The 25918-nt window shown below is 42.8% G+C and overlaps 10 protein-coding genes, 1 long non-coding RNA gene and 2 other non-coding genes across 16 annotated transcripts; 7 read left to right on the top strand and 6 right to left on the bottom strand.

Annotated features, from left to right (window-relative positions):
- The first annotated feature begins 4823 nt into the window (after window positions 1-4823).
- LOC108153434 (cyclin-H) lies at window positions 4824-6152 on the top strand. Its single transcript, XM_017283439.1, has 5 exons — window positions 4824-5220; window positions 5281-5482; window positions 5538-5766; window positions 5829-5940; window positions 6008-6152. Exons 1-5 carry the CDS (start codon window positions 4907-4909, stop codon window positions 6123-6125), a joined length of 975 nt encoding a protein of 324 aa, XP_017138928.1. The 5' UTR covers window positions 4824-4906; the 3' UTR covers window positions 6126-6152.
- Window positions 6153-6285: 133 nt separating this feature from the next.
- LOC108152942 lies at window positions 6286-7267 on the top strand. Its single transcript, XM_017282637.2, has 3 exons — window positions 6286-6511; window positions 6668-7029; window positions 7088-7267. The coding sequence occupies exons 1-3, from the start codon at window positions 6436-6438 to the stop codon at window positions 7244-7246; spliced, it is 597 nt and encodes a 198-aa protein (XP_017138126.1). The 5' UTR covers window positions 6286-6435; the 3' UTR covers window positions 7247-7267.
- Window positions 7268-8695: 1428 nt separating this feature from the next.
- Window positions 8696-9680, bottom strand: LOC117186293. Of its 2 annotated transcripts, XR_004471401.1 has the most exons (3): window positions 9592-9680; window positions 9049-9536; window positions 8696-8990 (listed from the first exon to the last, which is right to left on the bottom strand). It is a non-coding gene; the product is annotated as an uncharacterized LOC117186293 (long non-coding RNA). The 2 variants fall into 2 exon arrangements; XR_004471400.1 differs by having other exon boundaries at window positions 9049-9594.
- Window positions 9681-9692: 12 nt separating this feature from the next.
- On the top strand, window positions 9693-10737 carry LOC108152943 (matrix-remodeling-associated protein 7). The gene is made up of 2 exons (XM_017282638.2): window positions 9693-10056; window positions 10138-10737. The coding sequence occupies exons 1-2, from the start codon at window positions 9925-9927 to the stop codon at window positions 10528-10530; spliced, it is 525 nt and encodes a 174-aa protein (XP_017138127.1). The 5' UTR covers window positions 9693-9924; the 3' UTR covers window positions 10531-10737.
- A 239-nt stretch (window positions 10738-10976) lies between these two features.
- LOC108152941 (zinc finger MYND domain-containing protein 10 homolog) lies at window positions 10977-12995 on the top strand. The gene is made up of 3 exons (XM_017282636.2): window positions 10977-11925; window positions 11987-12453; window positions 12523-12995. The coding sequence occupies exons 1-3, from the start codon at window positions 11065-11067 to the stop codon at window positions 12578-12580; spliced, it is 1386 nt and encodes a 461-aa protein (XP_017138125.1). The 5' UTR covers window positions 10977-11064; the 3' UTR covers window positions 12581-12995.
- LOC108152944 (40S ribosomal protein S12) lies at window positions 12654-13665 on the bottom strand. Its single transcript, XM_017282639.2, has 3 exons — window positions 13555-13665; window positions 13218-13352; window positions 12654-13018 (listed from the first exon to the last, which is right to left on the bottom strand). Exons 1-3 carry the CDS (start codon window positions 13569-13571, stop codon window positions 12751-12753), a joined length of 420 nt encoding a protein of 139 aa, XP_017138128.1. The 5' UTR covers window positions 13572-13665; the 3' UTR covers window positions 12654-12750.
- On the bottom strand, window positions 13108-13179 carry LOC117186870. The gene has a single exon (XR_004471742.1). It is a non-coding gene; the product is annotated as a small nucleolar RNA U18 (small nucleolar RNA).
- Window positions 13426-13496, bottom strand: LOC117186868. The gene has a single exon (XR_004471740.1). It is a non-coding gene; the product is annotated as a small nucleolar RNA U18 (small nucleolar RNA).
- A 1941-nt stretch (window positions 13666-15606) lies between the features above and the next one.
- Window positions 15607-18438, top strand: LOC108152571 (adenosine kinase). Of its 2 annotated transcripts, none has more exons than XM_017282010.2 (3): window positions 15607-15836; window positions 16795-17278; window positions 17439-18438. In XM_017282010.2, the coding sequence occupies exons 1-3, from the start codon at window positions 15820-15822 to the stop codon at window positions 17973-17975; spliced, it is 1038 nt and encodes a 345-aa protein (XP_017137499.1). In that variant the 5' UTR covers window positions 15607-15819; the 3' UTR covers window positions 17976-18438. The 2 variants fall into 2 exon arrangements, with proteins under 2 accessions (XP_017137499.1, XP_017137498.1); XM_017282009.2 differs by lacking the exon at window positions 15607-15836 and adding an exon at window positions 16501-16712.
- A 178-nt stretch (window positions 18439-18616) lies between these two features.
- On the bottom strand, window positions 18617-19888 carry LOC108152572 (protein-S-isoprenylcysteine O-methyltransferase). Its single transcript, XM_017282011.2, has 3 exons — window positions 19549-19888; window positions 19113-19484; window positions 18617-19056 (listed from the first exon to the last, which is right to left on the bottom strand). The coding sequence occupies exons 1-3, from the start codon at window positions 19792-19794 to the stop codon at window positions 18769-18771; spliced, it is 906 nt and encodes a 301-aa protein (XP_017137500.1). The 5' UTR covers window positions 19795-19888; the 3' UTR covers window positions 18617-18768.
- A 75-nt stretch (window positions 19889-19963) lies between these two features.
- On the top strand, window positions 19964-20706 carry LOC108152573 (39S ribosomal protein L20, mitochondrial). The gene is made up of 3 exons (XM_017282012.2): window positions 19964-20151; window positions 20225-20433; window positions 20499-20706. The coding sequence occupies exons 1-3, from the start codon at window positions 20065-20067 to the stop codon at window positions 20653-20655; spliced, it is 453 nt and encodes a 150-aa protein (XP_017137501.1). The 5' UTR covers window positions 19964-20064; the 3' UTR covers window positions 20656-20706.
- A 10-nt stretch (window positions 20707-20716) lies between these two features.
- Window positions 20717-21550, bottom strand: LOC108152574 (10 kDa heat shock protein, mitochondrial). Its single transcript, XM_017282013.2, has 3 exons — window positions 21442-21550; window positions 21092-21253; window positions 20717-20994 (listed from the first exon to the last, which is right to left on the bottom strand). The coding sequence occupies exons 1-3, from the start codon at window positions 21442-21444 to the stop codon at window positions 20848-20850; spliced, it is 312 nt and encodes a 103-aa protein (XP_017137502.1). The 5' UTR covers window positions 21445-21550; the 3' UTR covers window positions 20717-20847.
- A 508-nt stretch (window positions 21551-22058) lies between these two features.
- Window positions 22059-24694, top strand: LOC108153344 (cullin homolog 1). Of its 2 annotated transcripts, XM_033386571.1 has the most exons (3): window positions 22059-22099; window positions 22512-24130; window positions 24191-24694. In XM_033386571.1, exons 1-3 carry the CDS (start codon window positions 22096-22098, stop codon window positions 24572-24574), a joined length of 2007 nt encoding a protein of 668 aa, XP_033242462.1. In that variant the 5' UTR covers window positions 22059-22095; the 3' UTR covers window positions 24575-24694. The 2 variants fall into 2 exon arrangements, with proteins under 2 accessions (XP_033242462.1, XP_033242461.1); XM_033386570.1 differs by lacking the exon at window positions 22059-22099 and having other exon boundaries at window positions 22314-24130.
- Window positions 24695-25918: the final 1224 nt, after the last annotated feature.

Below are 25918 nucleotides of genomic sequence, written 5' to 3' on the forward strand. Positions count from 1 at the left end.
CTTCGAGTGGCGATTCGCACATCTATTCAGTCAGCTCGGCTCGGCGCGGTGTCTGTGTGTGAGAGTATCTTACGGAACACGCCCCCTGAGAGCAGGGAGACAAAGTGAGATACAAAGCTAAATAATCGCACGACACACCACACGCACAATTAGCCGCGGCAGCCACAGTAGCCGTTAAACAGAAATAATAGTCTAATCGAAATGAATACTCGTACACGGAATACTCGTACCTCGTATGCCAGACAGATCGAGCCACTCAGACGGAGATCGTGAGCATAAAACATCGAATCGCGTGCTCAATATGCCTTTAAAATGCATTTATTCACAACGAATGTGGCCAAATCGGGTTGTGCCCGGGAGATGGGGCCGGCCTGAGGCAGGGCCCCAGGCTGAGACAGAGCCAGGGGCAGGGGCCGAGCTGGGACAGAACAAGTGGTCTTTTGTGTAGATGGTTGTTGCAGATACTTTCGCAATGAGTTTTATTGGTGTCGTTGATAATGATCAGGGAAACAAGAGACTACCGATGAAACAAGGGATACTTTTACTTTTCTATGTATATGGATGCAAGTTATTCTATTTAATTCAGTTGTTTTTTTAATCACAATTCAGTCCAAATGGAGACCACCCACCTCACGTAGCCCCACATTTTTATGTAATACAATACCCACAACAATAATAATCATAATATTTTGTGACGATTTACGACTGTTGAACTTGAAGCATTCAATAAAATGAGAAAAATAAATAAATCTATGGCACGGAGGAAATGAAATCAGTCTACAGAGCCACACAGCGGGGCGAGCATTTACAAACAATGAAATTCAATGCAATAATTCAAGATTCAATTGAATTTTAAGTACGCCCAGAGCAGAGCAGAGCAGAGCAGAGCAGGCAGCTTCCTTCTGGATCTGTAACTAGAAACTGACGATAAGCCAAGGCCTAAGGTCCACTAACTGTCAGTCAGCAAAACGATCTGATGGTCTGACGGTCTTGCCGACGGCAATCCATCTCAGTCCGACTTGTCTGTCGCGCACGCGCATAAGCATTTCGCTGGGATGGAGAGGGAGATGGAGATGGAAGAGCTGAAGGCGTCGTCATCTGTATATAAGCGGGAATTGGCCCCAAAACTGAGACAATTTTCGAGTCAGATTGTGGTCATGATGTTGTTGGGCAATATACGGGTCTGCGTATAAATTATACGGAAACTTTAGATGGAAAATCATAAGAGAAATTGTTATTTTTCCCATCACATAGCACATCTAATCCTTCCATTCTTTAGGTATAACATAACCCCCTTATAACCCTCTTAAAGAACCGTTTAAGACCAAAGAGCATCCAGTACTAAAGACTTTTCATCTACCCGCAGTGAAATCGCTTAAAGATCCACAACAAATCTCTGCAACAAGAGTTCAGAGTTGTCAATAAAAATTAATTGCAATTTTATTGCCACAGAAGGCAGCTCCTGCATACAAAGTACCTGATACGCATGGCACCTAAATGCTCTTTGAAGAAAGGTAACCATGAATAAGAACGCAGTTGGTAACAGATCAAGTATAGTAATATACCATTATATTATTATTATTGTAATATAAATACATACATAAGTCAATCCAAATAATAAATAGTTCGCATTGGAGTCACATACATATGTATGCCAGAGAGTATTTATTGAACGTGTTGGATCACCCCTGCAGTTGTTTAAAAGCAACGTACGTGTCTGACTTCCTGACCAAAGATTCGATTGACCCAATTTGGAAGCGTCCCTCGACATGAAACCAAAGAAGAACAAAATTAATTCAGCTTAATTTTCCACTTTTTGATGCTGCGAGCATCTTTAAACGCTCAAAATGCACAACACGTGCGTCCCAAAACAGCAAACAGCTGTAAAGAGCACCAAAAGAAGGAAGAAGCAAGAATAATTTTGACTTAAAGTAAGGCATAACATTCAAATTTATAAATCTTATATTAAAACCAATGTCTAATTTTCTTGTTCTATATTTTCGGAAGCAGATTGCATAAATAAGTTGTTTTTTTTTCCATGCTCATAAAAACATCATAAATTAAAATTTGTTTTAATACTAGTATAATTCTTTTGAGACTTCCTTCTCATTTATTCTGAAAAATCTGAAAAACTTTGAGTCGTATCAATATCGTGGCAGCCCTTCCCTAAGCATGCATATCTCTGGGCTGAATCTTTACCGGAGAGGAAGGAGGCCGCAAGGCAACTGGAATCGGTAATTGCAGATATGAAAAGGATTTTAGTTAATTCATCAGATGGTTTAAAAAATTTGAGATGTGGTTAAAATTTGATTGGCACAGTCTTTAAATAAAGTCTTATAATATATATATCAATAGTATATGTACATATACATGTATATAGAATAGTTTTTTCATATAAATTTAATTTTTTGTATTAAACTTGACTTTAATGCATTTGAAAATAATATTAAAACTAATTGAGCGGAGCACTGGCAGTGATTTTAATATATTTTTAATTCTTTTTTTTTTACTCCAATCAAGAAAGATTTTTAAACATGCTTTTTACAGGAATTCTACACCAGTCTGGCAGCGCATGTGATTTGTTTTAGTTTTATATTTTTTTAAATTTTTTGGAAACTTCCAATTTGTTTATTGATTTGTTGATTTGGAAATAAAGTTGTTTTGATTTATTCGTTTAGCTGTTACATATGTTATGTATGTATATTGTTTATTGTTTAGAGTTCAACAATGATCAGTATAACTGTATAGAAAAAAAATACACATATCATAAATTATCTACTACTGTCAAGTTCGCTTACACAATTGTCTTGATATTTTTGGTAATGACGAGACCAGGCGCAAAAACAATATTCTAAGAGAGGCCGGACAAGATAAACATAAAGTAGTTCAGTGGTATAGGGGTCAGAAAATGGTTAAGACCATCTTTTGATAAATCCAATGACTCTTTGGCTTTATTCGATATAGCGGATATATGGGAAATAAAATTGTACCTAAAGCACAAAAAAAAAGGGAAAAAATTTTAAAGGATTTTTATTCAATATGCCGTTTGTTGCAAATAAAACTAAAGCTCCAATCTTTCTCGCTATCACTTCGTGTTTTTCCCGATAGTCCCATCGCTAGAACAGATGCCCAACACTGAAAGATGCGGCCCGCCATTTCCGCCATCTTGACTTTGCGTGAAGTTAGCGTCGGCTGATTTTATAATATTTATAATGCAACCCTACTACCAAAGTAAGTGAAAAAGTGAGGTAAGCCATCGAAACACTCGATACTCAATTGTCGCATTTAGATCTCATGTTAAGAGCAATGGCCTAACCGTTTTGATCGTCTCGGCTCCACCGGTCAGCATTAGAAGCCCCAACGCCTGTTTTCCTTTATTTTGCCCGATCACCAGTTGGAGTCAAGTCTGGACTACTCAACATTCGCTCTGAAGGATCCCTCGATGCTGCAGAGCACCATGGTACGTGGACGCGATTCAGCAAAAAAATATGAGCAGCGTCGCAACCAGCTGCTCGCTGGACTGGCCATGACATGGACGTACGAAGCACTCCACGACGCGATAATGTCGCGATAAATATGCGGCCAATCGCATGTACGTGTGCCGGCAGGGTATCCCCTGCCTATCAAGGTGCTGTAGAACAGTACTACTTTTCCAAGCTGCTCCGCAATGACATCAAGGCGCCGGACCTGAACAAGTTCGAAGTTCCACGAGAGAGCTACCATAACACGACCAGCAACTTTCCGAACTGATGGGAGACCTCAAAAGTTTTAAATTCAATCTAAGGATTACCTCGAAAAAGCCGTACAAGGGCATACCCTAGGACAAGCAGGAGGAATGGTTCGGCACCAAATACACCATTATACCAATGCCAGCACAGTGGAGGAAGCTGTGGATCATATACAAATAGAAGCGCATGGCTCAAATCTTGCCACCCGAAGCCAATCGGTTTGTGGAATGAGCAGGGAAAGCCCAAGCAGCCGCCTTCCCCAAGAGGTTCCTCAAGACGGACACCAGCGAGCTGTGGTTGCGACAGGATGACAAATTTGCAATCGACGCTGCAAGCAAGCCTTCCTATCTACGCCGAACACAAGCACCAGCGCGAGTACTACTGCAGGTAAGGTATCTTCATATGCTTTCTATGCTTTTTCCCATGATAATCTGGATCTTGAATTCTAGTCTGTATTCTGTAGTGGCATCCGTTTGTTCGTTTGTCTTCACGTAAAACATTATCGTCTGTGTGTGGAGCAACAGCAGAGAAACGATAAATTCATACTCTGAAATTATAAAATGCGGTACTGTGCCATGAACTGAAAGCCTAGTTCTCAGATCGACGATATATTTTTTCGAAAAAATTTGTCATATATTTCGCTTGCGGCAGAGTACTAGGTCAGATTCTGATCTCCTTATAAATTAATAAACTGACTGGTAGAAAATTAATAAATTATAATATCCTTATACTATAATCGGCTTTCATTCGACTGCTTTAATGAGATTACATTTTTCTTCACGATTGCATTTTCCTAGCCAGCTGGCATAGCCGATTTTTCGATCAGGACAGAAAACGATTAACCCATTGTAGACCAGTGAACACCATAATACTCTCCACGAAAATTATGAAGATACCGTTTTTTTAACTCTTTCTCCATAGGAAGGATAGGATGGATCTACTAACTACAAACTATAGATCTAACTAAAGTTGTTCACATATTTAAAAAGGAGGGCGTTAAGTGGGCTAAGTTCGTTCTTGTGTCATTGGTATATTTGCGGTATATTTTGAAAATGAGACGGTATATTTCGGTATATTTCTGACGGTCATACCGTATGTCACCGTCACACTGTGTACAATGAGCGGGACCACGAAGACAACTTGTTGAAATTAATATCCAACAATATCAGTTGTGCATCATGTATCCTGTGAGCTCGCAGAAAAAATCCTGGACATTTGCCAATGAGTCGCAGCTGTTGGCCTTTCGTTTGGAGCAGAATTCCAAGTACATTGTGGAGCACGACTCCGAGTGTCAGGAGAGCGACCTAGAGAAATTTTTTCTCACGCCGGCGGAGGAGCGCCTGCTGCTGAAGCAATATGAAGTCTATTTGTTTGATTTTTGCCGACGCTTCGATCCGCCCATGCCCAAATGTGTGGTGGGCACCGCATTTCACTATTTCAAGCGTTTCTATCTGAACAATACGCCGATGGACTATCATCCCAAGGAAATACTGTGAGAATACTCAACTAAAAAGATATAGAGAATAGCCTAATCTGCTCATTTGGTTCACAGAGCCACCTGTGTGTTCGTTGCCTGCAAGGTGGAGGAGTTTAACGTGTCCATAAGTCAGTTTGTCAACAATATCAAGGGCGACCGGAACAAAGCCACAGACATTGTGCTGTCTAATGAGCTGCTGTTGATTGGCCAACTGAACTACTACCTTACCATACACAATCCGTTCAGACCCATTGAGGGGTTTCTTATAGACGTAAAGGTCAGAAAATTAAATAACATCGTATAAGCCATGTCCATCTAATCTTTTGCCTTAGACTCGGAGCAATATGCAGAACCCGGATCGTTTACGTCCACATATTGAAAGCTTCATCGATTCCACTTATTACACGGATGCCTGCCTGTTGCATACACCGTCACAGATCGGCCTAGCCGCTGTGCTGCATGCGGCCAGCCGAGAGCAGGAGAATCTGGACAGCTATGTGACTGATTTGCTGTTTGTGTCAGCGCGGGATAAGCTGCCAAGTCTTATTGATGCCGTACGAAGTAAGTTTTGTGACGAACTGCGATCCCAATAACTTTTTTAACATGTATTTATGTTCCAACAGAAATCCGTATCATGGTCAAACAGTACCAGCAACCCGATCGGGATAAGGTCAAAGCCATCGAAAAAAAACTGGATAAGTGCCGCAATCAGGCAAATAACCCAGACAGTGAACTGTAAGCTTTGATGGATACCCCCTTTTATAAATTAACATTCTCAATATGCTGGTCAATCCTTCAACAGGTACAAGGAGCGCTTGCGGCGAATGTACACTGATGAGGACGATATTCCCGCTGAGGATGCCTCTTTTCATATTGCTGATGTGAGCTCGGACACCTCCGCTATGAATACCAGCCAATAAATAGAATATACAAAATGAAATCGCTTATTTCGAATTTGTTATATTTTTATTCATACATCAAATACCGCAAAAATAAATATTCACCAATTCATCCATTTTTGTGGCATTTTTCGCTCGTCGCCTGCGGTCACACTGGTAGCTCAACAAGAATATTCAAAAACAAAATCGTGTAGTTCGGATGTGTAAAGATGGAAAAGGTTTGGGCTGAGACAGCTACACTGGCTTATTGATAAGGTCGTCGATGCTCAGCGCCGTGGACCTGTTTCTCCTGCAGGCATAGGACCTGACCGGCAGCAGGTCACAGTTTGCTATGTGCTCGTCCAACTTCAACTTTATCAACCCCTCCATGGATTTAAAAACAAATGGCCCTTTGGTTTTGGAAGGAGGTAGAGTCTGCTTTCTTCTTGGGTATGGGCACCATCTTTATCCTGCGCCAGACTTCAGGGATGACGCCACTCAGCCATACCTTATTTGTAATTTCAAAAAATTACAAACATTATTCACCTCTTAGTGCGATGCAACCCATTTGTATAACCTTTCAGAGTATGCCAATGATGCAGATGTCATATTGGAGGTCAGTAGTGCGGAATATAAGAAGACGATGTCGAAATTTGACGAGCTTGTAAAGAAGGTGCTTGCTTTAGAGCAGCGTAAGCGGGAGCTTGAAGGGGCGTCTAAAACAGGACCACCAAATAGTGAGGGCAACGATCGTTTGATAGAAAATGGCGATATTCTAGACACTCTGCGAGTATGTAAGGAGCAGACCGGTTATTCCGAGCCTCAAGAGAACGTGAAGCCGCAATGGGCCAATCTGTTTTCGGGTCTGAATCGCCATCGGAACAAAGCTGGCGCCACTCCCGATCAATTCTATCAGCACAAGGCGAACATTATTTCCACTCGAAAGGTGAAACAATAATCAAATGATTTCTCGACGTATATGACTGTATTTTTGTATATCACAGATCATCTACGACCCAAAAGAGCCCACACCCACTGGCGTTCAGCTTTCTGAGCAGTCCCCGCTCCTGCTTGTGGACTTGCTAAAGCATGAGAAGCGCGGTTTAATATGGATGCAGTTCCAGGAACTGCAGGAAATTCGCGGCATCCTGGAAGACGCATGAGCTAGGAAAGACTCTTAGAATGATTTCCCTAATCTTGGCCCCTCTGGAGACAAAGAAGCTCAAAACAAAAAACAAAACAAAAGCAGAGAGCTTTAGTGGCCAAATGGAATAAAAAACTACAACGAATGCCGGTTAAACAGATGCCAAAACTTCTCATTTTCGATGTTGAGTACTATGAGGACCAGGAAGACCAGGAACAAGAAAATAAGTATGAACCACCTCTGATTGAAGACCCCGAGATATAAGAGTCTGAAGGAGAACACGAAGAAGATGAAAGTGGTCCGCGGGCACTTTAATGGTCTGCCCGCTGAGCGTGATGTTCCAGTGGGCAGAGGAAGTGGCTTCCAAAGTGGCATCAAATACCATCAAAGTTTTCACATTTCATGGTCCCAATCACCATGACATCAGCTTGATGGAACTCAGAAGCCGCGACTCTGTTATAACCTCGTACCATACCGTCGCCTCAGAGGTTGGGAATCTTGCCAATAGTTCCCGCCTGCTGGCCGTAAGAAATGTTAGGACTAGCTGCTTCAAGTCCGTCTTTCTCTTCTTCGCACATTGTCTGGGCACTGACAGGGACACCTGTCCAAAACAGGGCCATCGATGTCATTGCGCTGCTGCGTTTCCTGAACGTACCGCACTTCACGCATCTAAAACAGCGGAAGATGATGCTGAGCGGGGGCATGGTCTCTTTCGCCCTAGCTTCTTTATTAAGCCTTTGATGCTGCGTCGTGCCAGGCAGCAGTTGCAGGCTTCCGGGGACATGCCGCTACTGCCTGCCTTCACAGCTGGCAGATGTACAACTATCGAAGCCTGAAATCACAAAGTATATTGAACAAAAATATATGAGCAATTCCTTCGATCACTTGGCTACAATCCACAAAAAAAGGTGAAGGAAATCGTTATTCTGGTGCTGTTTCTGCGCCTTCCTCAATTTTGCTGCCATCCCTGTCTTATGGTTAAGGTGAGTAGCATATCAGATCAGATGGCTACAAGCTATTATTTAATTGAACGTGTTTCTGTGCTTAGATTTGACCATGGATGGCTCCCGGTCCATGGATCATCTGAGGTCAGATGTCAGGCAAATCGGAGGTTCGTTGCCACGTTTGCTATTGCCAAGTTTCCTAACATCTGAGGCGACGGTATGGTACGAGGTTATAACTGAGTCGTGGCTTCTGAATTCCTCCAAGCTGATGTCATGGCGATTGGGACCATGAAATGTCAAAACTTTGATGGTATTTGGTGCCACTTCCTCTGCCCACTGGAACATCCCGCTCAGCGGGCAGACCACTAAAGTGCTCGCGGACAAGTAGGGGCCACGTCTTTCGTCTTCTCCTTCAGACTCGAATATCTCGGGGTCTTCGATAGGATGTGGTTCATACTTATTATCTTGTTCCTGGTCGTCCTGGTCCTCATAGTACTCAACATCGAAAATGCGAAATTTTGGCATCTTTTTAACCGGCATTCGTTAAAGTTCTTTATTCCATTTGGCAACTAACGCTCTCTGATTTTTTTCTTTTTTGATCTTTATCTCCAGAGAGGTCAAGATTAAGGAAATCATACTAAGAGTCTATCACAGCCCCATTTCGTCTGCCAGGATGCCACCGCAAATAGCCTGCCGTTCCCGGAACTGCATCCATTTCAAACCGTGCTTCTGATGCTCTAGCAAGTCCACAAACTGGAGCGGAAACTGCTCAGCAAACTGATCAGCAGTGGGTGTGGGCTCTTGTGGTTTGTAGATGGTCTGTGATATACAAAAATACAGTCATATACTTCGAGAAATCATTTGATTATTGTTTCACCTTTCGACTGGAAATAATGTTCGCCTTGTGCTAATAGAATTGAGCGACAGTCAGCTTTTTTCCGATGGCGATTCAGACCCGAAAACAGATTGGCCCATTGTGGTTTGCCCTTCTGGAATTGCGCTTTAATATTGTTGACGATGTTGTTGCTGCTGCTGTTGTTGCTGTCATTCGCGGCCACAGCCAAAGTGAAGGAATCATTCGGGTTTGCAGTCTCGTTGAGAAAGCTGCTCACATGATGAGATGGTGTCGCAGTGCTCAGTCTCAAGTGCTGGTGTTGCACTTGCACTTGCTGGTGCGTTTGCTGGTCCGTTTGCTGTTGCTGCTGCTGTTGTTGTATCTGTTGTTGCTGGACAACAGCCAGCAGGTCTGCAGGACTGGCATTTTGCCGATGATTGTGCTGCAGGGCAGAAATCAGCTGCAATCAGCAGGATAGCAAAGAATTCTTTTCCCCTCAACATCGTCAAAGCCGTGCTTCCTAAATAAAACTAAACTTAAAGATTAAAGAATCAACAGACAGTAACGCATTTGATAGGCACACACTCGCCAAAATGCATGTAGTTCCTAGTAACACAGGTGATACATGCGATAGTATCGATAGCGCCATTGTACCAAGTACAAGACAAGGCAAAACTTTCCCATCTCTAAGAAAGTATAATATGATATTTACAAATTCTTTGAAAAAGAAAACTTCAGCGCGTACCAAACACTAATTGACTTCATCGACGAAATTGATGTAAAACTATAACCGGCACTCCAATACCTTCAAAAAAGCGGGCGGTCAAGTAATCCCACGCTACTCAAGGGTAGCATGGTAACTTAAGCCATCAAAAAAAAATAAAATAAAATAAAAATAAACAATAAATTGGGGGGAAAATGAACGAAATATTGTCATCGCTGGACGGCCTCTTCCTGGGCCTACCCGGTCACTATTCGGTCGCCCTGACCACTCTCCTGCTATGCGTTTTGGTGGCCTTTTATTTTGCCAACTTCTTCAAGGATAAAAACGTGAGTGCACTCAAATCATGCAGCGCAATAGGGTATTCTTCAATATGCTCACATATACAAACACATTTGTACGTCATAAAGGAACTGGAGGACGAGGGACTGGGCCCCGATGAAATGCATGACGAAGATGATTCCGAGTTGAGGGTGCGTCTTGAGGACGAGGATGATGACGAACTGGATCTGGATGACGACGAGGCCTTCGAGGAGCGTACAAGTGAGAGCGACATGGAGCTCATTGAGGATCATCAGCCCGGCCAGGACTACAGTCATCTCATGGGAAAGTTCAAGACCAAACACATCCAGCACAGTCTCGAGAAGACCCTCACAGCCGACCAGATCATGGAGGAGCGTCGCATTGAGAGGGAGCAGCTGGCGGCCATTTTTGAAATGCTGCGTAAGCAAGAGGCCGAACTGAATCTCAAGGATCGCATAAGCGATCAGGATCTCGATGAACAAGTGCGACTGTATCGCTAAGCCCAGTGGAGTGGAATGCTCAGCTTACCTGAAAGTAGAAACTTGTGTGATCTATGCTTGAAAGTCTCCTTGTTTTATTTTAGTCGGTTTACTTAAAGTATTCTTAGATTAATTTTATATATTAGTTAAAAAATCACGTTCCTTAGTTCTTAATAGATGATATGTATTTACATATATACCTGTAGTTGCATTACATTACCAAAAGTATTTGTCGGATAAAGAATGGAATGTTGTACAAGTTTTGAGATTTTTGTTTGTTAATAACCCGACTGATTGTACTGTACTGAAATGGCAACGATGGCAAGGAGCATTTGATTCGCTTCAAGGCCTGCCAAGACCTCCGTGTTTTAACATCCCTAGCTGAACTTCCTGTTAGAAAACGGAATCTTAGCAACCGCTGCCTGCTATGGCAACCCCAAATACTTGCTTACCTACCTGACTCGTACTCCAAAAATCAGTCACAGCCAGACCCGGGCACAGTTGAAACAACAAAAATTTAGAGAGAAAAATATTTTTTAATCGCAAGGAAACAAAATGGTAAACTTTGTTTATCCCGAGGAGCTTTACTTTTTCGTTGAGAGTATTCGCGCGTTCGAGGTGCGCGACGTTGGCAGCAGCAAATGGCTCGATGTCCACGAGATGGTCATCAAGCTGAGCCAGCAGGCGGCCTACGAGGCGTCCCAGAACCGTGAAGAGGAGGTCAAAGAGTTCCTGATTTCACGGGACAAGCTGCGCTTGCTGATACACGAGGCCTTCTGTGTGAATCTGTGGAAGACTCGGGTGCTACCGCATCTGCTGGAGATCGACCCGAATCCCCAGGCTACATTTCTCATCTACACGGTGATGTACCATGAGGCGGCGCTGGTGGCTCTGTTGGACATGTGCCTCTACCACCCCAGTGGCTGTGAGACGCTGCAGGAATCGGTGCTGGATCTCATCGACTACTGTGGCCACTCGGTGGCCCAGGTGATTGGGCTCGTCAGCATGGGCTACCACGAGAACGAGTCAAAGGTGGACGTTGACGAAGCTGTGCTCACCGAGCTGGAGCGCCAGAAGCGCAATTTCGTATACAAGATCGGCCTGCGCTCCATCTCCATTCTCAACTACTTGGCCGACAACGTGTCGCTGTTTCACCTGAGCGCCACTCGTCGCATGTTGTTTACCCACGACATCCCCTGGCTAATGGTTGATTTGCTCTGCTTCCGTCCCTGGCAGCGTAAGACCAGCAAGGGGCTACAGAAGTTTATCGACGAGAAGTGGACCAATGTGGAGGATGCCGCCAAGATAGTCAAGCCCGAGGCCCAGGCCTGGTTCTGTGTGCATCAGTTGCTTCTCAATCCCCAGGTCATGGAGAACTACGAGCTGAACGAGGCGCGTTGCAAGCAGCTGTCGAAGGTGAAGACTGATGAGGGTCCCACTCCATGTCTGCTTTGAATGACTGTCTTATATTCCGCAGCTCTTGGGTCTAATGCACGAAACCCTCTTGGACCAGTTGCCCGTGCTCATTGGGCTGAAGCAATTCCTTAGCCGCTTGACCCTCAGCGGCAATACAACGGCCAAATTGCAGCCTCTTCTGTTGGAAGATCTGCCCCAAATACAAAACGACCTGACCAAGGAGGTTGATCGCGAAGGTGGCTTCTATCAGATAGCCCAGGCCCAGGATTCCTTGTTTCTCAGCCGGGACAAGAAGCAGATCTGTGACCTGGCCAGCCGCTTGAGTACTGCCTACGGCACAGAGCTCTTGTGCGAACTAGAGCAGAATATGGCCGATCTGAACGTGCAGGAGGGAAATCCGGTGTCCCAACCGGATTCTGGGGCTGGAGGCGACACGGCATCAGGAGAGCAGAAAAAAAAGTGCGCCACTTGCCTGGTTTTGGCCAAAAAGATGTGCGCCAACTGCAAGAAGGTCCACTATTGCTCGCGGTAAGCCCTGAGATTCTCCATCAGAAATCAGCCCTACTCACATTATAATCTTCTTCCGCTTCTTTGCAGTGAGTGCCAACTCAAGGACTGGGCAAAGCACAAGACTGCCTGCCTGGACAGTTCTTAATTTGATATTTCGTCTTTTTTCAGTTAATATAGTTTCGTTAATATAGAACATTCCAAAAATGTAAAAGGGTAAATTTCTTTTATTTAATGGATTTTTTACGTTTTTATTTTTATTAGCATAAAAAACTCTCACGTAGTCTCTCATTCAACAGACAGGGGACAGCATGTGATCTAGCTGTTCTGCCTGAGATGGTCCTTAACCACATCTAAAGCGGGTGTTTCCTCACCAAAGTCTTTGATGACCACCACTGAGCAGCCGCACACCTTGCGGGGCTTGCCCTCCTTGTCGATCTTGCACAGGCCGGACCATTCGCCGAGCTTCTTGTGCGAGTCCACGCGGATCAGGGGGATCTGATGCTCGTTGCACAGGGCAGTGACCAGTTTTTTGTAGTTGGGCTCATCGAAGGACTCGGCCAGAATGCACAGAACGGCCTGACGTCTGTCCAAAGAAATGGAGGTGAAAATAGGTTAGAAAAACGATTGGTGGGCTCGCGCAGTGGCGAAAACCGGTTGGCCGGTTGGCGAACATGTGCTCAGCAATTGGAAGGTTTTTAATCAATGGATAATTCATAAACACGGACCAATTAATTTCATCAGAGGCACTCGCGGGTAGCCAGCTCGAGACTTGGTCTACTTACTTGTCCAGGGCCTTGCAGGCCTGGTGGATGCCATGCACGAGACCATCAGCAATCAGAGACTTCTTTAGCACTTCCTGCAGGGCAGTGTTAATGTCCATGGCGCCATCGAGGACGGGGGCTGCGGAGGGCACATCACTGCAATAACGCGTGAATTTAATCATAAATTACTTTATTACAGAAACAGCGCGGAAAACTTCATTTAGCCTTGATTTGTCAGCAATTGGAGAATTTATAATCAATGTAAATTCATAAACACGGACCAATTAATTTCATCAGAAACCCAAATATCGGGCAAAGGCATAAACTTCCATTTCCGACCCACTAAATGTCGACTTACACATCAACGTCGGCCATATTTTAGCGATTGAGGATTCACTTCACTGTAATGAACAATAAAAAAAAGATAATATGTTAGGATGCCAAGTATTTCGGCAAATTAAGACGGAACGAATTTTATACACATCCGCACCTTTAGAACAACCGGAAAGAAAGAGTGTGACCTTGTAAAAACACATCGATCCATCGAGCATCGATGTTTTTTTGCCGATGTTTACCGATGTTTTCCGGTGTTTTTGCTGGTACCGATGTTGAGCGATGCATCGATGTTTTGCAAAACATCGATCGTTTAATTTCAAATCATTGCGTATTTGTCTTCTGTAAGCAGCAACACAGCAATGCCAAATAAAGTAAACATATTTGACTTAAAATGAATCAAATTTACTATAGATGGTATACATTTGTTTAAATATGAAACTGCGAACGCCGTTAACATCATTCGAAGGCAACCCGTTGTGTGTTTGGGAAGGTATGAAGAGTACTGTTCAGTCTCAGACATATACCTTATTAATATTACAGAATATACAGTACAATCTCATACACAAATACTCATAAATACAATTGTCCATGTCACTTCATGTCAATGAATATGACGACACGAAAATTACATTAGAAACTAAGAATAGACAATTGCACTTGTAAACTCGAACCCACCAAAAAGGATGAAGCAATAAACTATTTACTTTATTGCTGCCAAGTACCTAAGTAAATGCACTGAAATGTAACCCCCGCACAGAGTAAGTGCACCCTATCTAAAAATACACTCACATGGAGCCTGTGCGTTCCTTCCCATACAATAAGAGTACCACTGCTAGCTACATATATAAGGAGATCCATTTGTTCAATAAAACTCAGTATCAGAAACAGTTCCACAACTGCCTGTCATCCGAGTCTGTCGCCGTGTCTTCAGAACCTGATTTCGCGGTCATACATCGATGCATCGAAGAATAAATCCGATGTATCAATCCAACATCGATGTTTGATTTTGACAACATCGATGGACATCGACATCGATGTTTTCATTCAAATTTACATCACTAGTGTGACCGAGGACTTATCGATCAAATATACCCTCCAACCCTCAGAAATATACCAAAATATACCGTCTCATTTAAAAATATACCATAAATATACTGACGAATTCAAGTTCTATTTTACATATTCCTCATATTCTTTGTATCGTTGAATATTACCAGCTATATAGAACATTTAGCCATGCCCACATATTTTTATACGATTAATGAATAAATTTTCTACAAGATTGGATAGTTTTTAATCCTTGCTTTTATTGTATTTATTGTAAAAAAAGGGTTAAACGAAAAAGTTCAACAAAAAAAACAGTCGCAATGTTGCTAGTATTTGAAGACATGATGCGTGTATGGGACCTTTGTGCACCCTATTTCGTTAATTTTATATGTAGATCAAACGCAATTTATTACGACCTTTTCTCAAATTGATATTCTTTAGACATATTCATGCATATGATTAGTGTCTTGTTTATATATCCCGATCCCAATAGCTATTCTGGGTCTCCGTAAGAAGACCATGAACTGTAAAATTTCGTTGTGATAACTTTACAACTGAGACTGACTAGTTTCTGCATTCATTGATGACAAACATTTCCGCAATTCTCTGATATCCTATTCCTTGGGTATGAAAATTAGTGTTGAGCGCAACTTTTGTGCATGGAATGAGACTTAGAATGGCCAATGAAAATCGTAAAAAAGGCATTGCAAAACTTGTTGCAACGGTCTGAAAATATACACATTATAGGCATGCATGCCAGTTTAGTCTTCCTCCAATAGAGTATCGACCGTGTCTGATCTTCCTCCTATCCTGTCTTTTTCATCGAGCTCTTCATAATTATAACATTATTCAGACCGTATCTTTAAGTATCAAATTACGTTCTGTATGGCCTCTCTGATATTGTATGTTTGCATCTGTAGTCGCCTATTTTTGAATTATGACTGCTTTTTAGACTAGATTGGTCTTGAAGTGGAATGAACGCATACATCGATACCAATATTTTGCGGTACAAATATCGACCATATCGATACAACATAAACAATACTAAATTCAAGAGCTCGCAGCTCGCGCTTCCGTAGATTACTAAAATAAATTGTCTGTATATCTCTGATCAAGTATTTCTAAATATATAGATTGGTGGATAGCCTTACAATCGGACACGAGGCTGACGCTTTCAACTTAAAGTGCAATAACTTGTTAATGTTTACATAAGAAGGCAGCTAATCCAACAACAACAAAAATGACGAGCACGCTGCAGTAAGTTTTAGTTGTAGTTGTAGTAGACTACAAGTTTTTTATAATAAAAAGGCACCATGTGCTCTCGTTCTTGTGCGTCGTATATACAGGCATGTGTACAAATGTATATCTAATTGCCGAAAATTTACAGCGGCATGTGAAAATCGTGTGCTGCTGGTTCTGTGTGTGTGCGAGCGTGTTCGGTGTCGTTATCTCTAGGTTCGATTGCTGTTGACCCGCTTGACATGGGGGCCGTTGCAGAGGACCGGCGGCATATGAATGAATTAATAAACCAAATATATATGTATGTATGTATGTACGTAGGGTGTTGGGCGTTGTTGCCTGTTGATTCCAAAATATGCGGCTGATAAGAGGAGCAAATTCTTGCCAACAACAATCGAAGGCGCGTAAACATAGCGCCCACACTAGCGTCCACATAAATGTGTACTGCCTAATAGAATGTGTGTTTAAAAGTAATTTCCATTGGTTAAGAAGCTTTTGAGTGGCATGATTCTGTATGTAGATAGAGCTCAAATACTCAAATCCCTTCACTGAGCGCTACTTGAATTTCTAGCACAACACACTGGCGTCCAAATAAATGAGAAGCTTAGAAATATACAAATGCGTATGCGTAATTGTAATAGTTACATAATTGATGAATCCAGCGTGTAAGCCGTAGTGATGCTCATGATACTTTATGAAGCGCACCTAAAATATGGACCACCACTCTTCTTTCTTCTGCTGGGGGCTATCGGAAAGGTTCATCGTCATTGCCAAGCGATTGTGGTGCTAAGCAGCGTCGTCGTTGAAGTTGAATTGAATTGCTAATTGCTAATTGGGCGCATTAGCGACAGGCCCTCAAGCAGGAAGCATGTGCGATCGGAGCAGTAACAATAGGTGGGCGGTGTGGTGTGGCGGGGAGGGATGTGTCGGGCTGATTCCGGAGTGAAACTAATCTTTTTGATTCTATCCAATACAGAGAAGGCATCCTGGTTGGATGCGGCAATCCACTGCTGGACATTTCCGCCATTGTGCCGATGGACTTTTTGCAGAAGTATGAGATGAAGGAGGACGATGCCATCCTGGCCGAGGAGCGACACATGCCCATCTATCGGGAGCTGGTCGATGGCTTCCAGGCGGAATTCCTGGCCGGCGGATCTGTGCAGAATTCACTGCGCATCGCCCAATGGATCTTGGGACAGCCGAAGGTGGCCGTCTTCTTTGGCTGCGTTGGTGAGGACGAGTATGCTGATATACTAATGGAGAAGGCCCGGTCCGCGGGACTGGACGTCCACTATCAGATCAAGAAGGACGTACCCACGGGCACCTGCGCCGTTCTCATCACCGGCACACATCGATCGCTCTGCGCCAACTTGGCGGCGGCCAACAACTTCACCATCGACCATTTGGATCAGCCCCTCAACAAAGCGCTGGTGGATAATGCTTTGTACTACTATATTTCGGTGAGTACCATATTGTATATGATCATAAAATCGATGCAATAGCGATAAAATAAAAAACTTTATGACTTGATAAGACAGGAAGTCAATTCCGTCGCACTCAATTGGACCAAATATATCAGATCAATAAATAACATAAACCTTTGATTGTATTTCCCGGCAGGGCTTCTTTCTCACTGTGAACCCGCCCAGCATAATGCAAGTGGCCGCCACTGCCCTTGCCAAGCAGCGACCGTTCCTAATGAACCTCAGCGCACCATTCATATCACAATTCTACATGGCACCGCTACTGGCCGTCATGCCCTATGTGGACATCATCTTTGGTAATGAGGCGGAGGCGCATGCCTTTGCTACGGCCCAGGGCTGGCCGACCGAAGATCTGCGCGAGATTGGCAAGCGTCTGGTGGCGCTGGACAAACTGAATCCGGCGCGACCTCGCATTGCCATACTAACGCAGGGCTGTGATCCCGTGCTGCTCATCCAGCGGGACTCGGTTGAAGAGTTTCCGGTCACACGATTGGCGGTGCATGAGATTGTCGATACCAATGGCGCTGGGGATGCATTCGTTGGCGGTTTTCTGTCGCAGTTTGTGCAGGGCAAGTCCCTCGACGTGTGCATACGATGTGGCAACTATGCTGCTGGACATATTATCAAGAATCCTGGCTGTACGTATACGGGTGAGCCGCAGTTTGTCGAATAAAGAGGATGAGGAGGAGTACCAGGAGGAGAACAAGGAGGAGTCGAAGTGACAAAGAAAGACACTAACTAACACAATCACACACACACATACACAGGTCCCTGGTATAGGAAGTACGCAAAGCGCAGCAAGATTTGCAATTGTTAATTAAGTGAATAATCTATAAAAGAGAGTGACTAAGACATTTTTGTTGACACTGATAATTGTTTGTACATACATTTAACCTACACTCACACACACACACACACACACACACACACACACACACACATGCACATGCCTATGCACAGAGCGAGAGACACTAACTTATCAGCATAGACCTGCGGAAGAACGTGAAAGAGGATCGGATCGGCTTGTGTTTCATATAGATAGAGCAATATTCGAATTTAAATTGATAATAAAACAAAAGTGACACAAGCAAAAAACAAGAGAATTATCTACATGTCCACATTTTGAAGAACTTCAACTCATTGTTTGACTTATTGAAGGGAATGTAAAGCCGTTCTGGGAAATCGTATTGGTCAATCCCTTTGATAAGACATCCGACAACGCGGTCAGGTGATTGCGATCGATTGAACCATCATTATCATCCGATTGGGTTTGATATATATATGAGAGTGATTAAATAGAAACAGCATTTAGGATTAGTTAAAATATCAGTAAACTTATTATCGAAAATGTGCTGGTTTTTTCGGCTGTACAAAAGATGATATTTTACTTTAATCTAAAATATAACTTTGTGTAGTTTCGTGATTTTTTGTGAATTTGTGTGGCTGACCTCTACTCTACAACGGCGCTACTCAATCAGATAGCCTTTTATGAAGGGCAGGCCCGTGGGTACTCGCTTCTGATAGCGCACATAGTCCGACTGGAAGAAGTTGAGCAGGGAGTACTCCTCGACGTAGATGCGATCGTGGAAGAAGAGCCAGCTGACAAACGTGTAGACGCAGATGCAAATGGGATTGATCAGTATGAGCTGTGTACCGATGGACCACCAGAACCAGCCAACATAGGAAGGATGCCGGCAGTATGCGTAAATGCCGTGCGTAATGAGCTTGTGGTCTGAGTGTTTCTCATTTTGCACCTGTAAAAGTATTTCCAAGTAGAATCACAAAAAGGCATCCATTTAAAATAGCTTACCAAGTGCGTAAAGCTTCGTCCGGCTGTGATGATGGCCGACTTCCGGATCAGCTCGCCAAAGGTGCACAGGGCCATGCCTAGCACCCAAATGTAGCCGTAGCGTTTAAAATCGGGCAGGAAGTACACTTCCAGGGAAAACTCAATCCAGCTGGCTGCCGCAGCCAGGCCATAGTGTACCGAATGATTAAGCATAAACGAGTCTAGGGTCAGCGTGCGCGGATTAGCGTAGGCTATGACCAGGAACTCTGAATAATGAAAGAATGCCATAAAGCATCCGTAGACGCCAAACTGTTGCCAAGACGTAGGAGCAAAGCAAATTACTAATACGCTCACGGCCTCGACAAACCCCAGAAACGACGCCCGTATCGCCACCTAGTGCAGTCCCAAAAATGATAAGAACGAATACAATACTCCGAAAATGTGGCTGCTGACTCACCTGGTAGTCACTATTTCTGAGCACAAATCGAATGATCATGTTGATCAGTGCGTAATAAAGGACCGGTCCCCAAAGGACGGCACCCCACACGTTCGGCACAATGCCATAGTAGATCTGTGGCACTGATGGGATTAGAACAAGGGTCGCTGTAATCACAAAACAATACAAACTTAGACGACCCTCATAGCACGGCCAGCAGTCGCTAGTTGTTCCTGCAGCGGGGTTGCGTTGGCTATTTGCACACATTATAACTAAATTAGAAGACTATTTGTGCACTTGCTGTATTGTAAATCATGGAAAATTTTTTTTTTCAGAACATATGCTTTACAATCAGAATGTAAATAAACCGGCAATTCTAGATACCGATAGTGGTGTCATCTGCAAGGGGCCGATAGTCCGCATCGATATATCTTATCGATACACATATGTGAACAAGCAGGCGGGTTATGTAAAATATAAAACATTATTAATTAAAAGTGCTCAAGAATACGTAGAACTGTTGAAAAAAATCAAGCCATGGTCTTCCTGAATATACCACTATTGGTGCGCGCTCGTGGTCCTGATGAGTTTTGGCGCAAAAGACGTATTTTCAAATTGGCAGCGGTGAGTGGAACCGTAAAAATAGAATTAACTTATTTACAATAATTACATACATCAAATGCATTTGTACTTTCAGCATTACCGTAGTCGCACTCGCAATGTCTATTCTTTTGCTATTCGGAGTGTCCACAGAGCCTTGGCGTACGCCACTAAGGGCCGCAAGTTGAAGAAACTGGACATGGCCCAGTTGTGGACGACTCGCGTCGAGGCCGGCTGCCAGCAGTATGGCGTAGGACTGGAAACATTTAAGGAGGGTCTGACGCGCACCGACATCCTGTTGAACAAGTAAGCTGTGGCAGCTTACTTACTTAATGGCAGATCTGCAATCCAATGTTCTCTGTCCTTTGCAGGAAAATGCTCGCTGACTTGGCCATATGGGAGCCGCGCTCATTTGAGGCTTTGGTGAAGATCTCGCGGGAACGGGCCGCCGTTGAAGGATTTCCCGACATAAAGCAACGTTCCGCCTTCAATCAGGTTTATGGGCTGCGCAACCTGAAGCTGGATTAGCTTAAATAATAATTAATATTTCAAATATAGCTTTTATACATGTTAACAAGAGTAACTCGGCTTTTATTGAATAGCGGTCAAGGCTAAATGCAAACAAAAATATTGCATCAGCGTTTATTGTGGTTGGTAGGGTTACATACTAATAAAAAACATAGAATTCATAGAATTTTGAGACTGGTGCGCGGGAAGCGTCTATTCCAGTTTGGCCAGGATGTCAGATTCGCGGAACAGAAACAGTTCCTTAACATCGCCCTCAAGGTTAACCTTGGTGCCACCGAATTCGGGCAACAGGACACGGTCTCCTTCCTTCACGCCAATGGGAATGTGACTGCCAGTTGACTGGAAAGGACACAAACGAATTAGTTTCAACCGTAACATATGTGTATGCACACAGCCAGCAATGATCAGCAATGTGGCACAATTATGAAATACTTACAGCATTGCGCGCGCCAGGCCCCACAGCGACAACAGTACCTTCGAGAACTTTGCCCACCGCCTTTTCGGGCAAGACAATGCCGCCTTTCGTTTTGGTCAGAGCCTCGGCACGTTGAATTAGAATGCGGTCCAGCATGGGTATAATCTTCTTAATAGCAGCGGCCTACAATATTAATTCAATTCAATTCATGTTTCTTTTACTTGGCTGCTCTGCCCCCTGTTACACAACAGGCCGGCGAAGTAGAAGCAAGAAAAGGTATGTGGAAACTTCTCGAACAAAGTTATGCGCACGGTTTTTTGTAGCGATTGCTACGCGTATAACCTTCCGGTTGGATCCCTAGCTCAACTTACCATTTCTCTTTTTTAAATGCAAACTGGAGCGCCTGAGAAATTAACTTTCGCACGTGTGGTTTATCAATTTATCAATATCGACATCGATTAGTGATGTAAGCATCTGGCGATGTTTACTGATGTTTTCCGATGTTTTTGCTGCTACCGATGTTGAGTGATGTATCGATGTCTTGCAAAACATCGGTAGTTTAATTTCATATCATTGCGGCTGTCGCCGTGTCTTCAGATCCTCATTTCGCGTACCGTAGGATACCCACTCCGCAGTCCAACTGGTTCAAGTTCTAGTTGCGACGACCAAACTGTAGACGGCTTAAGTACAACACAATTTTTAAGTTTTAAGATTTTTTTGTATAATAATAACGCAATAATAATAATATAATCAGTCATACATCGATGCATCGAAGAATAAATCCGATGTATCAATCCAACATCGATGGACATCGACATCGATGTTTTCATTCAAATTTACATCACTAACATCGATACCAGTGTGACCGCCGACTTATCGATCAAATATACCCTCCAACCCTCAGAAATATATCAAAAAATACCATCTCATTTTAAAAATATACCGTAAATATACTAACGAATTCAAGTTCTATTATACATATTCTTCGTTTTTAATATTCCGTCGAATATTACCAGCTAGAAAGAATGGGTAAATATGCACACAAAAATTTGTCTTTTAGAACCGTCCTCTTTACTTTCAAAAAATCCAGGATAGCTTTCACTGGAACTGCGCAAAAATGTAAGTTTCATCATTTTCGTGGATATATGTATATAAATTCCCTTTGGTCGACAATGGGTTATCGATGGATGGTGTCGATGGCAAAGCACAGCTATCGATTGCATTATAAATATTTTATGTTATCAATATCACTATTGTTTTCTTACGTAAAGAAATTTCATAAGCAATTTTTTTTTAATAAAATTCGTATTTACACCGCCGAGATTATTGCAAGCGCTGAACAATTCGAAACCTGGTGTGGTGCTTAAACTTCTCTTGCTGAAATTCGGGTGGTTCCCAAGAAAACAATCAACAATAATGTCTCGTAAAAAAACGTTTACAGATTTCAGCGAACTGCTGTTGGCGGATTTGGAGAGGATCTTTCGAAATGACACCACATGGACACGTCGGGATCTCTTGGCTCTCCACAGGAGAATTTGCGATCTCTGCTGCACCGCATTAATTGAGACCAGACGCAGCCAGAAAGCTGGTAGAAAAGTTTACCTCGCCCTAAAGAATTTTCTAACCATTCGGCTTAAAAGCATAGTAGAGGAACTAGAATCAATAAACGACGAACAGGAGTTGCTCTGTGAGTATAACCGTTGCTGGAAATCGTACCAGGCATCCGTCACTGTCCTGGATATCGGATGTAGCTATTTGAACGAAAACTGGCTAAAAAGAGAGATTCTTGAAGATCGTGATGATGTATATACGATCTACCGTCTGGGTATGATTCTGTGGAAATCGATTTTATTCACACCGATCGATCGATCTCTAATCAATGCCATTAATCACACTATGGTGGGAGAAATCCACGATCAGCCCATTAACCGCTCCAAGATATATACTGCGTTACAGTCGATCGTCGACATACTCGGCAATGACGTCAATCAGTCTTGTTCCGTGCTAGAAAAAATGACCAACGTTTTCCAATCGAATGTTATACAGTTTTTCGAGTCTGAATCGAAAACATTATTCCGAAGCTTGCTAGAATCGGACTTGCGCGGAGAACTACAACTTTTCGTGAAATGTGCCATTATATATAAGCCTGCTATTGAGCCGGATCTGTGCAACACACTGAGCGCACACCTTGAGTGCCTGTTAAAGAATTCGATCGACAGATGCGGGAAGCTTAATTATGAGAGGGACTATGTTCAAGCCATATGGGGCCTGAGAAAAGTTCCCCTTCTAAGGGCTTTTGCAGATCGCAAAGAATTAATAGCTAAGGTTGATTATGTGTGCGATGAGGTGATAAACAAAAAACCCGAAGGTAAAAAAGAAGGGAATACACCGCTTATATTTGCCCGGTACTGTCATATGCTAATGCTGAATAAGCCATCTTCCGAAAACGAAGAAATCACGCTTCGAAATGAAATGAAAAAAATTGTTGATGTCGTTCTATATTTGAGCGAGGAGAATAGGAAATCCTTTACCAATGACTACTTTGCACTGCTGAAAAAGCGATGTATCGACGATACATCTGCATCGGATAAAAACGAATCATTGCTAATCTCTATGCTGGCGAAGGATCTTGGGAGTGATTTCCAAGTAAAGGGAAGAATCGAGCGGAATGAAATGAATGCATCGAATGGCATACAAGCAAAGTGCCAGGAGTTCCTGGTGGGAATAGGCTTAAAAGTACAAATTGATTTTCGTGTCAAGTTTTTTAAAGTCAGACAGCTCGAAGGTTCAATAAATGGCATTCGATTGCCCGTGGAACTGGAGCAGTTCGAAAACGAGTTCCGATTATTTTGGTCTAAAGAGTTTAATAGATATGGGCTCAACTTTCATCCTCTCAAGTCCTGGGGCGAGCTGACCATGAACTCAAGCTCCCAGAAATGTTATACCCTCCGGGTAAACACCTTGCAAATGGCTCTGCTTCTGCAGTTCAACCACCAGAATACGTTCGCTGTCCAGAAATTGGCCGAAAATGTGGGAACCAGCGCGGAGACACTGATACAGGTACTTATTGATTATTACCTCATAATCCAAATTTTAACAGACATGCTCTTCTTGTTTTAGGTGATGTGTCCACTGATCGACCACAAGCTATTGATCGCCAGTGAAAATTCTGCACCCTTGACCCCGACATCTTCTATAACTGTGTGCAGGGATTACAATAGAAAACGGAGCCTTATAAACTGTTTAAAATCTATCGCACCAATGGGTCAAAAACCGACAACTGAAAGAAATATGAATATACAGGAGCTAGATACAACAATAGTGCGCATCATGGAAAGAAAGAAGCAATTACAACTAAAACGACTGATTCACGAAGTGACGTTAGAGCCGAAGCATCACTCCAGCTCCATTTTTATAATTGATGCTCGTATTAAACATTTTCTTAAAAATAAATACCTGGAACTTTCATCAGACGAAAAAGTAATTAAACTATCTAAAATATAATTATATTATAATAAGCCAGATTACCAAAAATGATTCGAACAGAAGTAAAAAAAAGATTTCATTTGTAAAAATTTCTTACCATCGGACAAAAAAATGCATTTGTAACACAAGCAACATAAACATTGGACTTTTTTGATTTAAATCAATCAGCTAGGCAGCTTTATGAGTATTAGGAAAGTTACCATATCTAGCAGATTGACGAATGTGGATTAGATCGGTTCACTATTATAGACAGAAGGCTATGTGCAGTGGTTATGCTACCCTTTCCACGCGTTTACTCCTTCTCTCTCACTCTTTCTCGTGCAGTGTGCACCGCTATCGGAGCGGAGCGAGACAGCAACACACTCCACAAAAAAATTCAACAAAAAAAAAAGTGGCAACGTGAGTGAGTAATAGTATACATATGTACATATATCGGTTGCCTGTTTTGCATAGCACAGCAACAGATGGCGCTGCACGGCAAGTGGCGCGCTCTGCACGAGGAAGAGTGTGTGTGAGAGAGAGAATGAGTAAGCACGTGGAAGGAGTAGCGTAGCCACTGCAATTTCATTTGTTCCTCCTGGCTATAAAAGTGATCTGATCTGATCCAGATTCGGCAATTTCTATCTGTAATCTAAGATATAGGCGCTAATCGGGACGGACAGACAGAAATGACTATATCGACTCGGCTATTGATGCCGATCAAGACTAAATAGTCCTAATTCTGTTTTTACACTGTAGAATTTTTCACGTCTGATTGCATTGATAGTTCACAAAATACTAATAAATTTCTATTGCAAAAATGTAATCCCTTTAAGTTTCCATAAAAATGGAATTTCCCTAAGTTTTTGGTATCTACAATTTCTCTGACCAGTAAATTTGCATCAATAGCCGAGTCGATTGAGCCCTGTCTGTCTGTCCGTCCGTCCGTCTGTCCGTCTCTATTAGCGCCTAGTGCTCAAAGACTATAAGAGCTAGAGCACCGACATTTTATATCCGGATGTGATATGTCACTTTTGTGATATGTCACTGTCACAAGTATATTTCAAAACTTTTCCCTCCCCCTTCCGCCACCACCAAAGGGCGAAAATCTGTGGCATCCACAATTTCAAAGATACAAGAAATGGATGACTTTATGTTCTAGAGTGTAAGATCTGAACCAGATCGTATAATTATTATAGCCAGAATCAAGAAAACAATTTCATTCTTTCTCGCTCTGTCTCTCTCTAACACACAGGTTTCATAGTCGGTTTTGCCAATTGCAAAATGTGAGTTCAAGGATCTCAGAACCTATAAGAGCCAGAGCAGCCAAATTTGGTATCCACACTCCTGTGATATCGGATCTTGACCGTTTTATGTCAAAAT

The sequence above is a fragment of the Drosophila miranda genome, chromosome XR (genome assembly GCF_003369915.1).
Source record: "Drosophila miranda strain MSH22 chromosome XR, D.miranda_PacBio2.1, whole genome shotgun sequence".
In the NCBI taxonomy this organism is placed as follows: Eukaryota; Metazoa; Arthropoda; class Insecta; order Diptera; family Drosophilidae; genus Drosophila; species Drosophila miranda.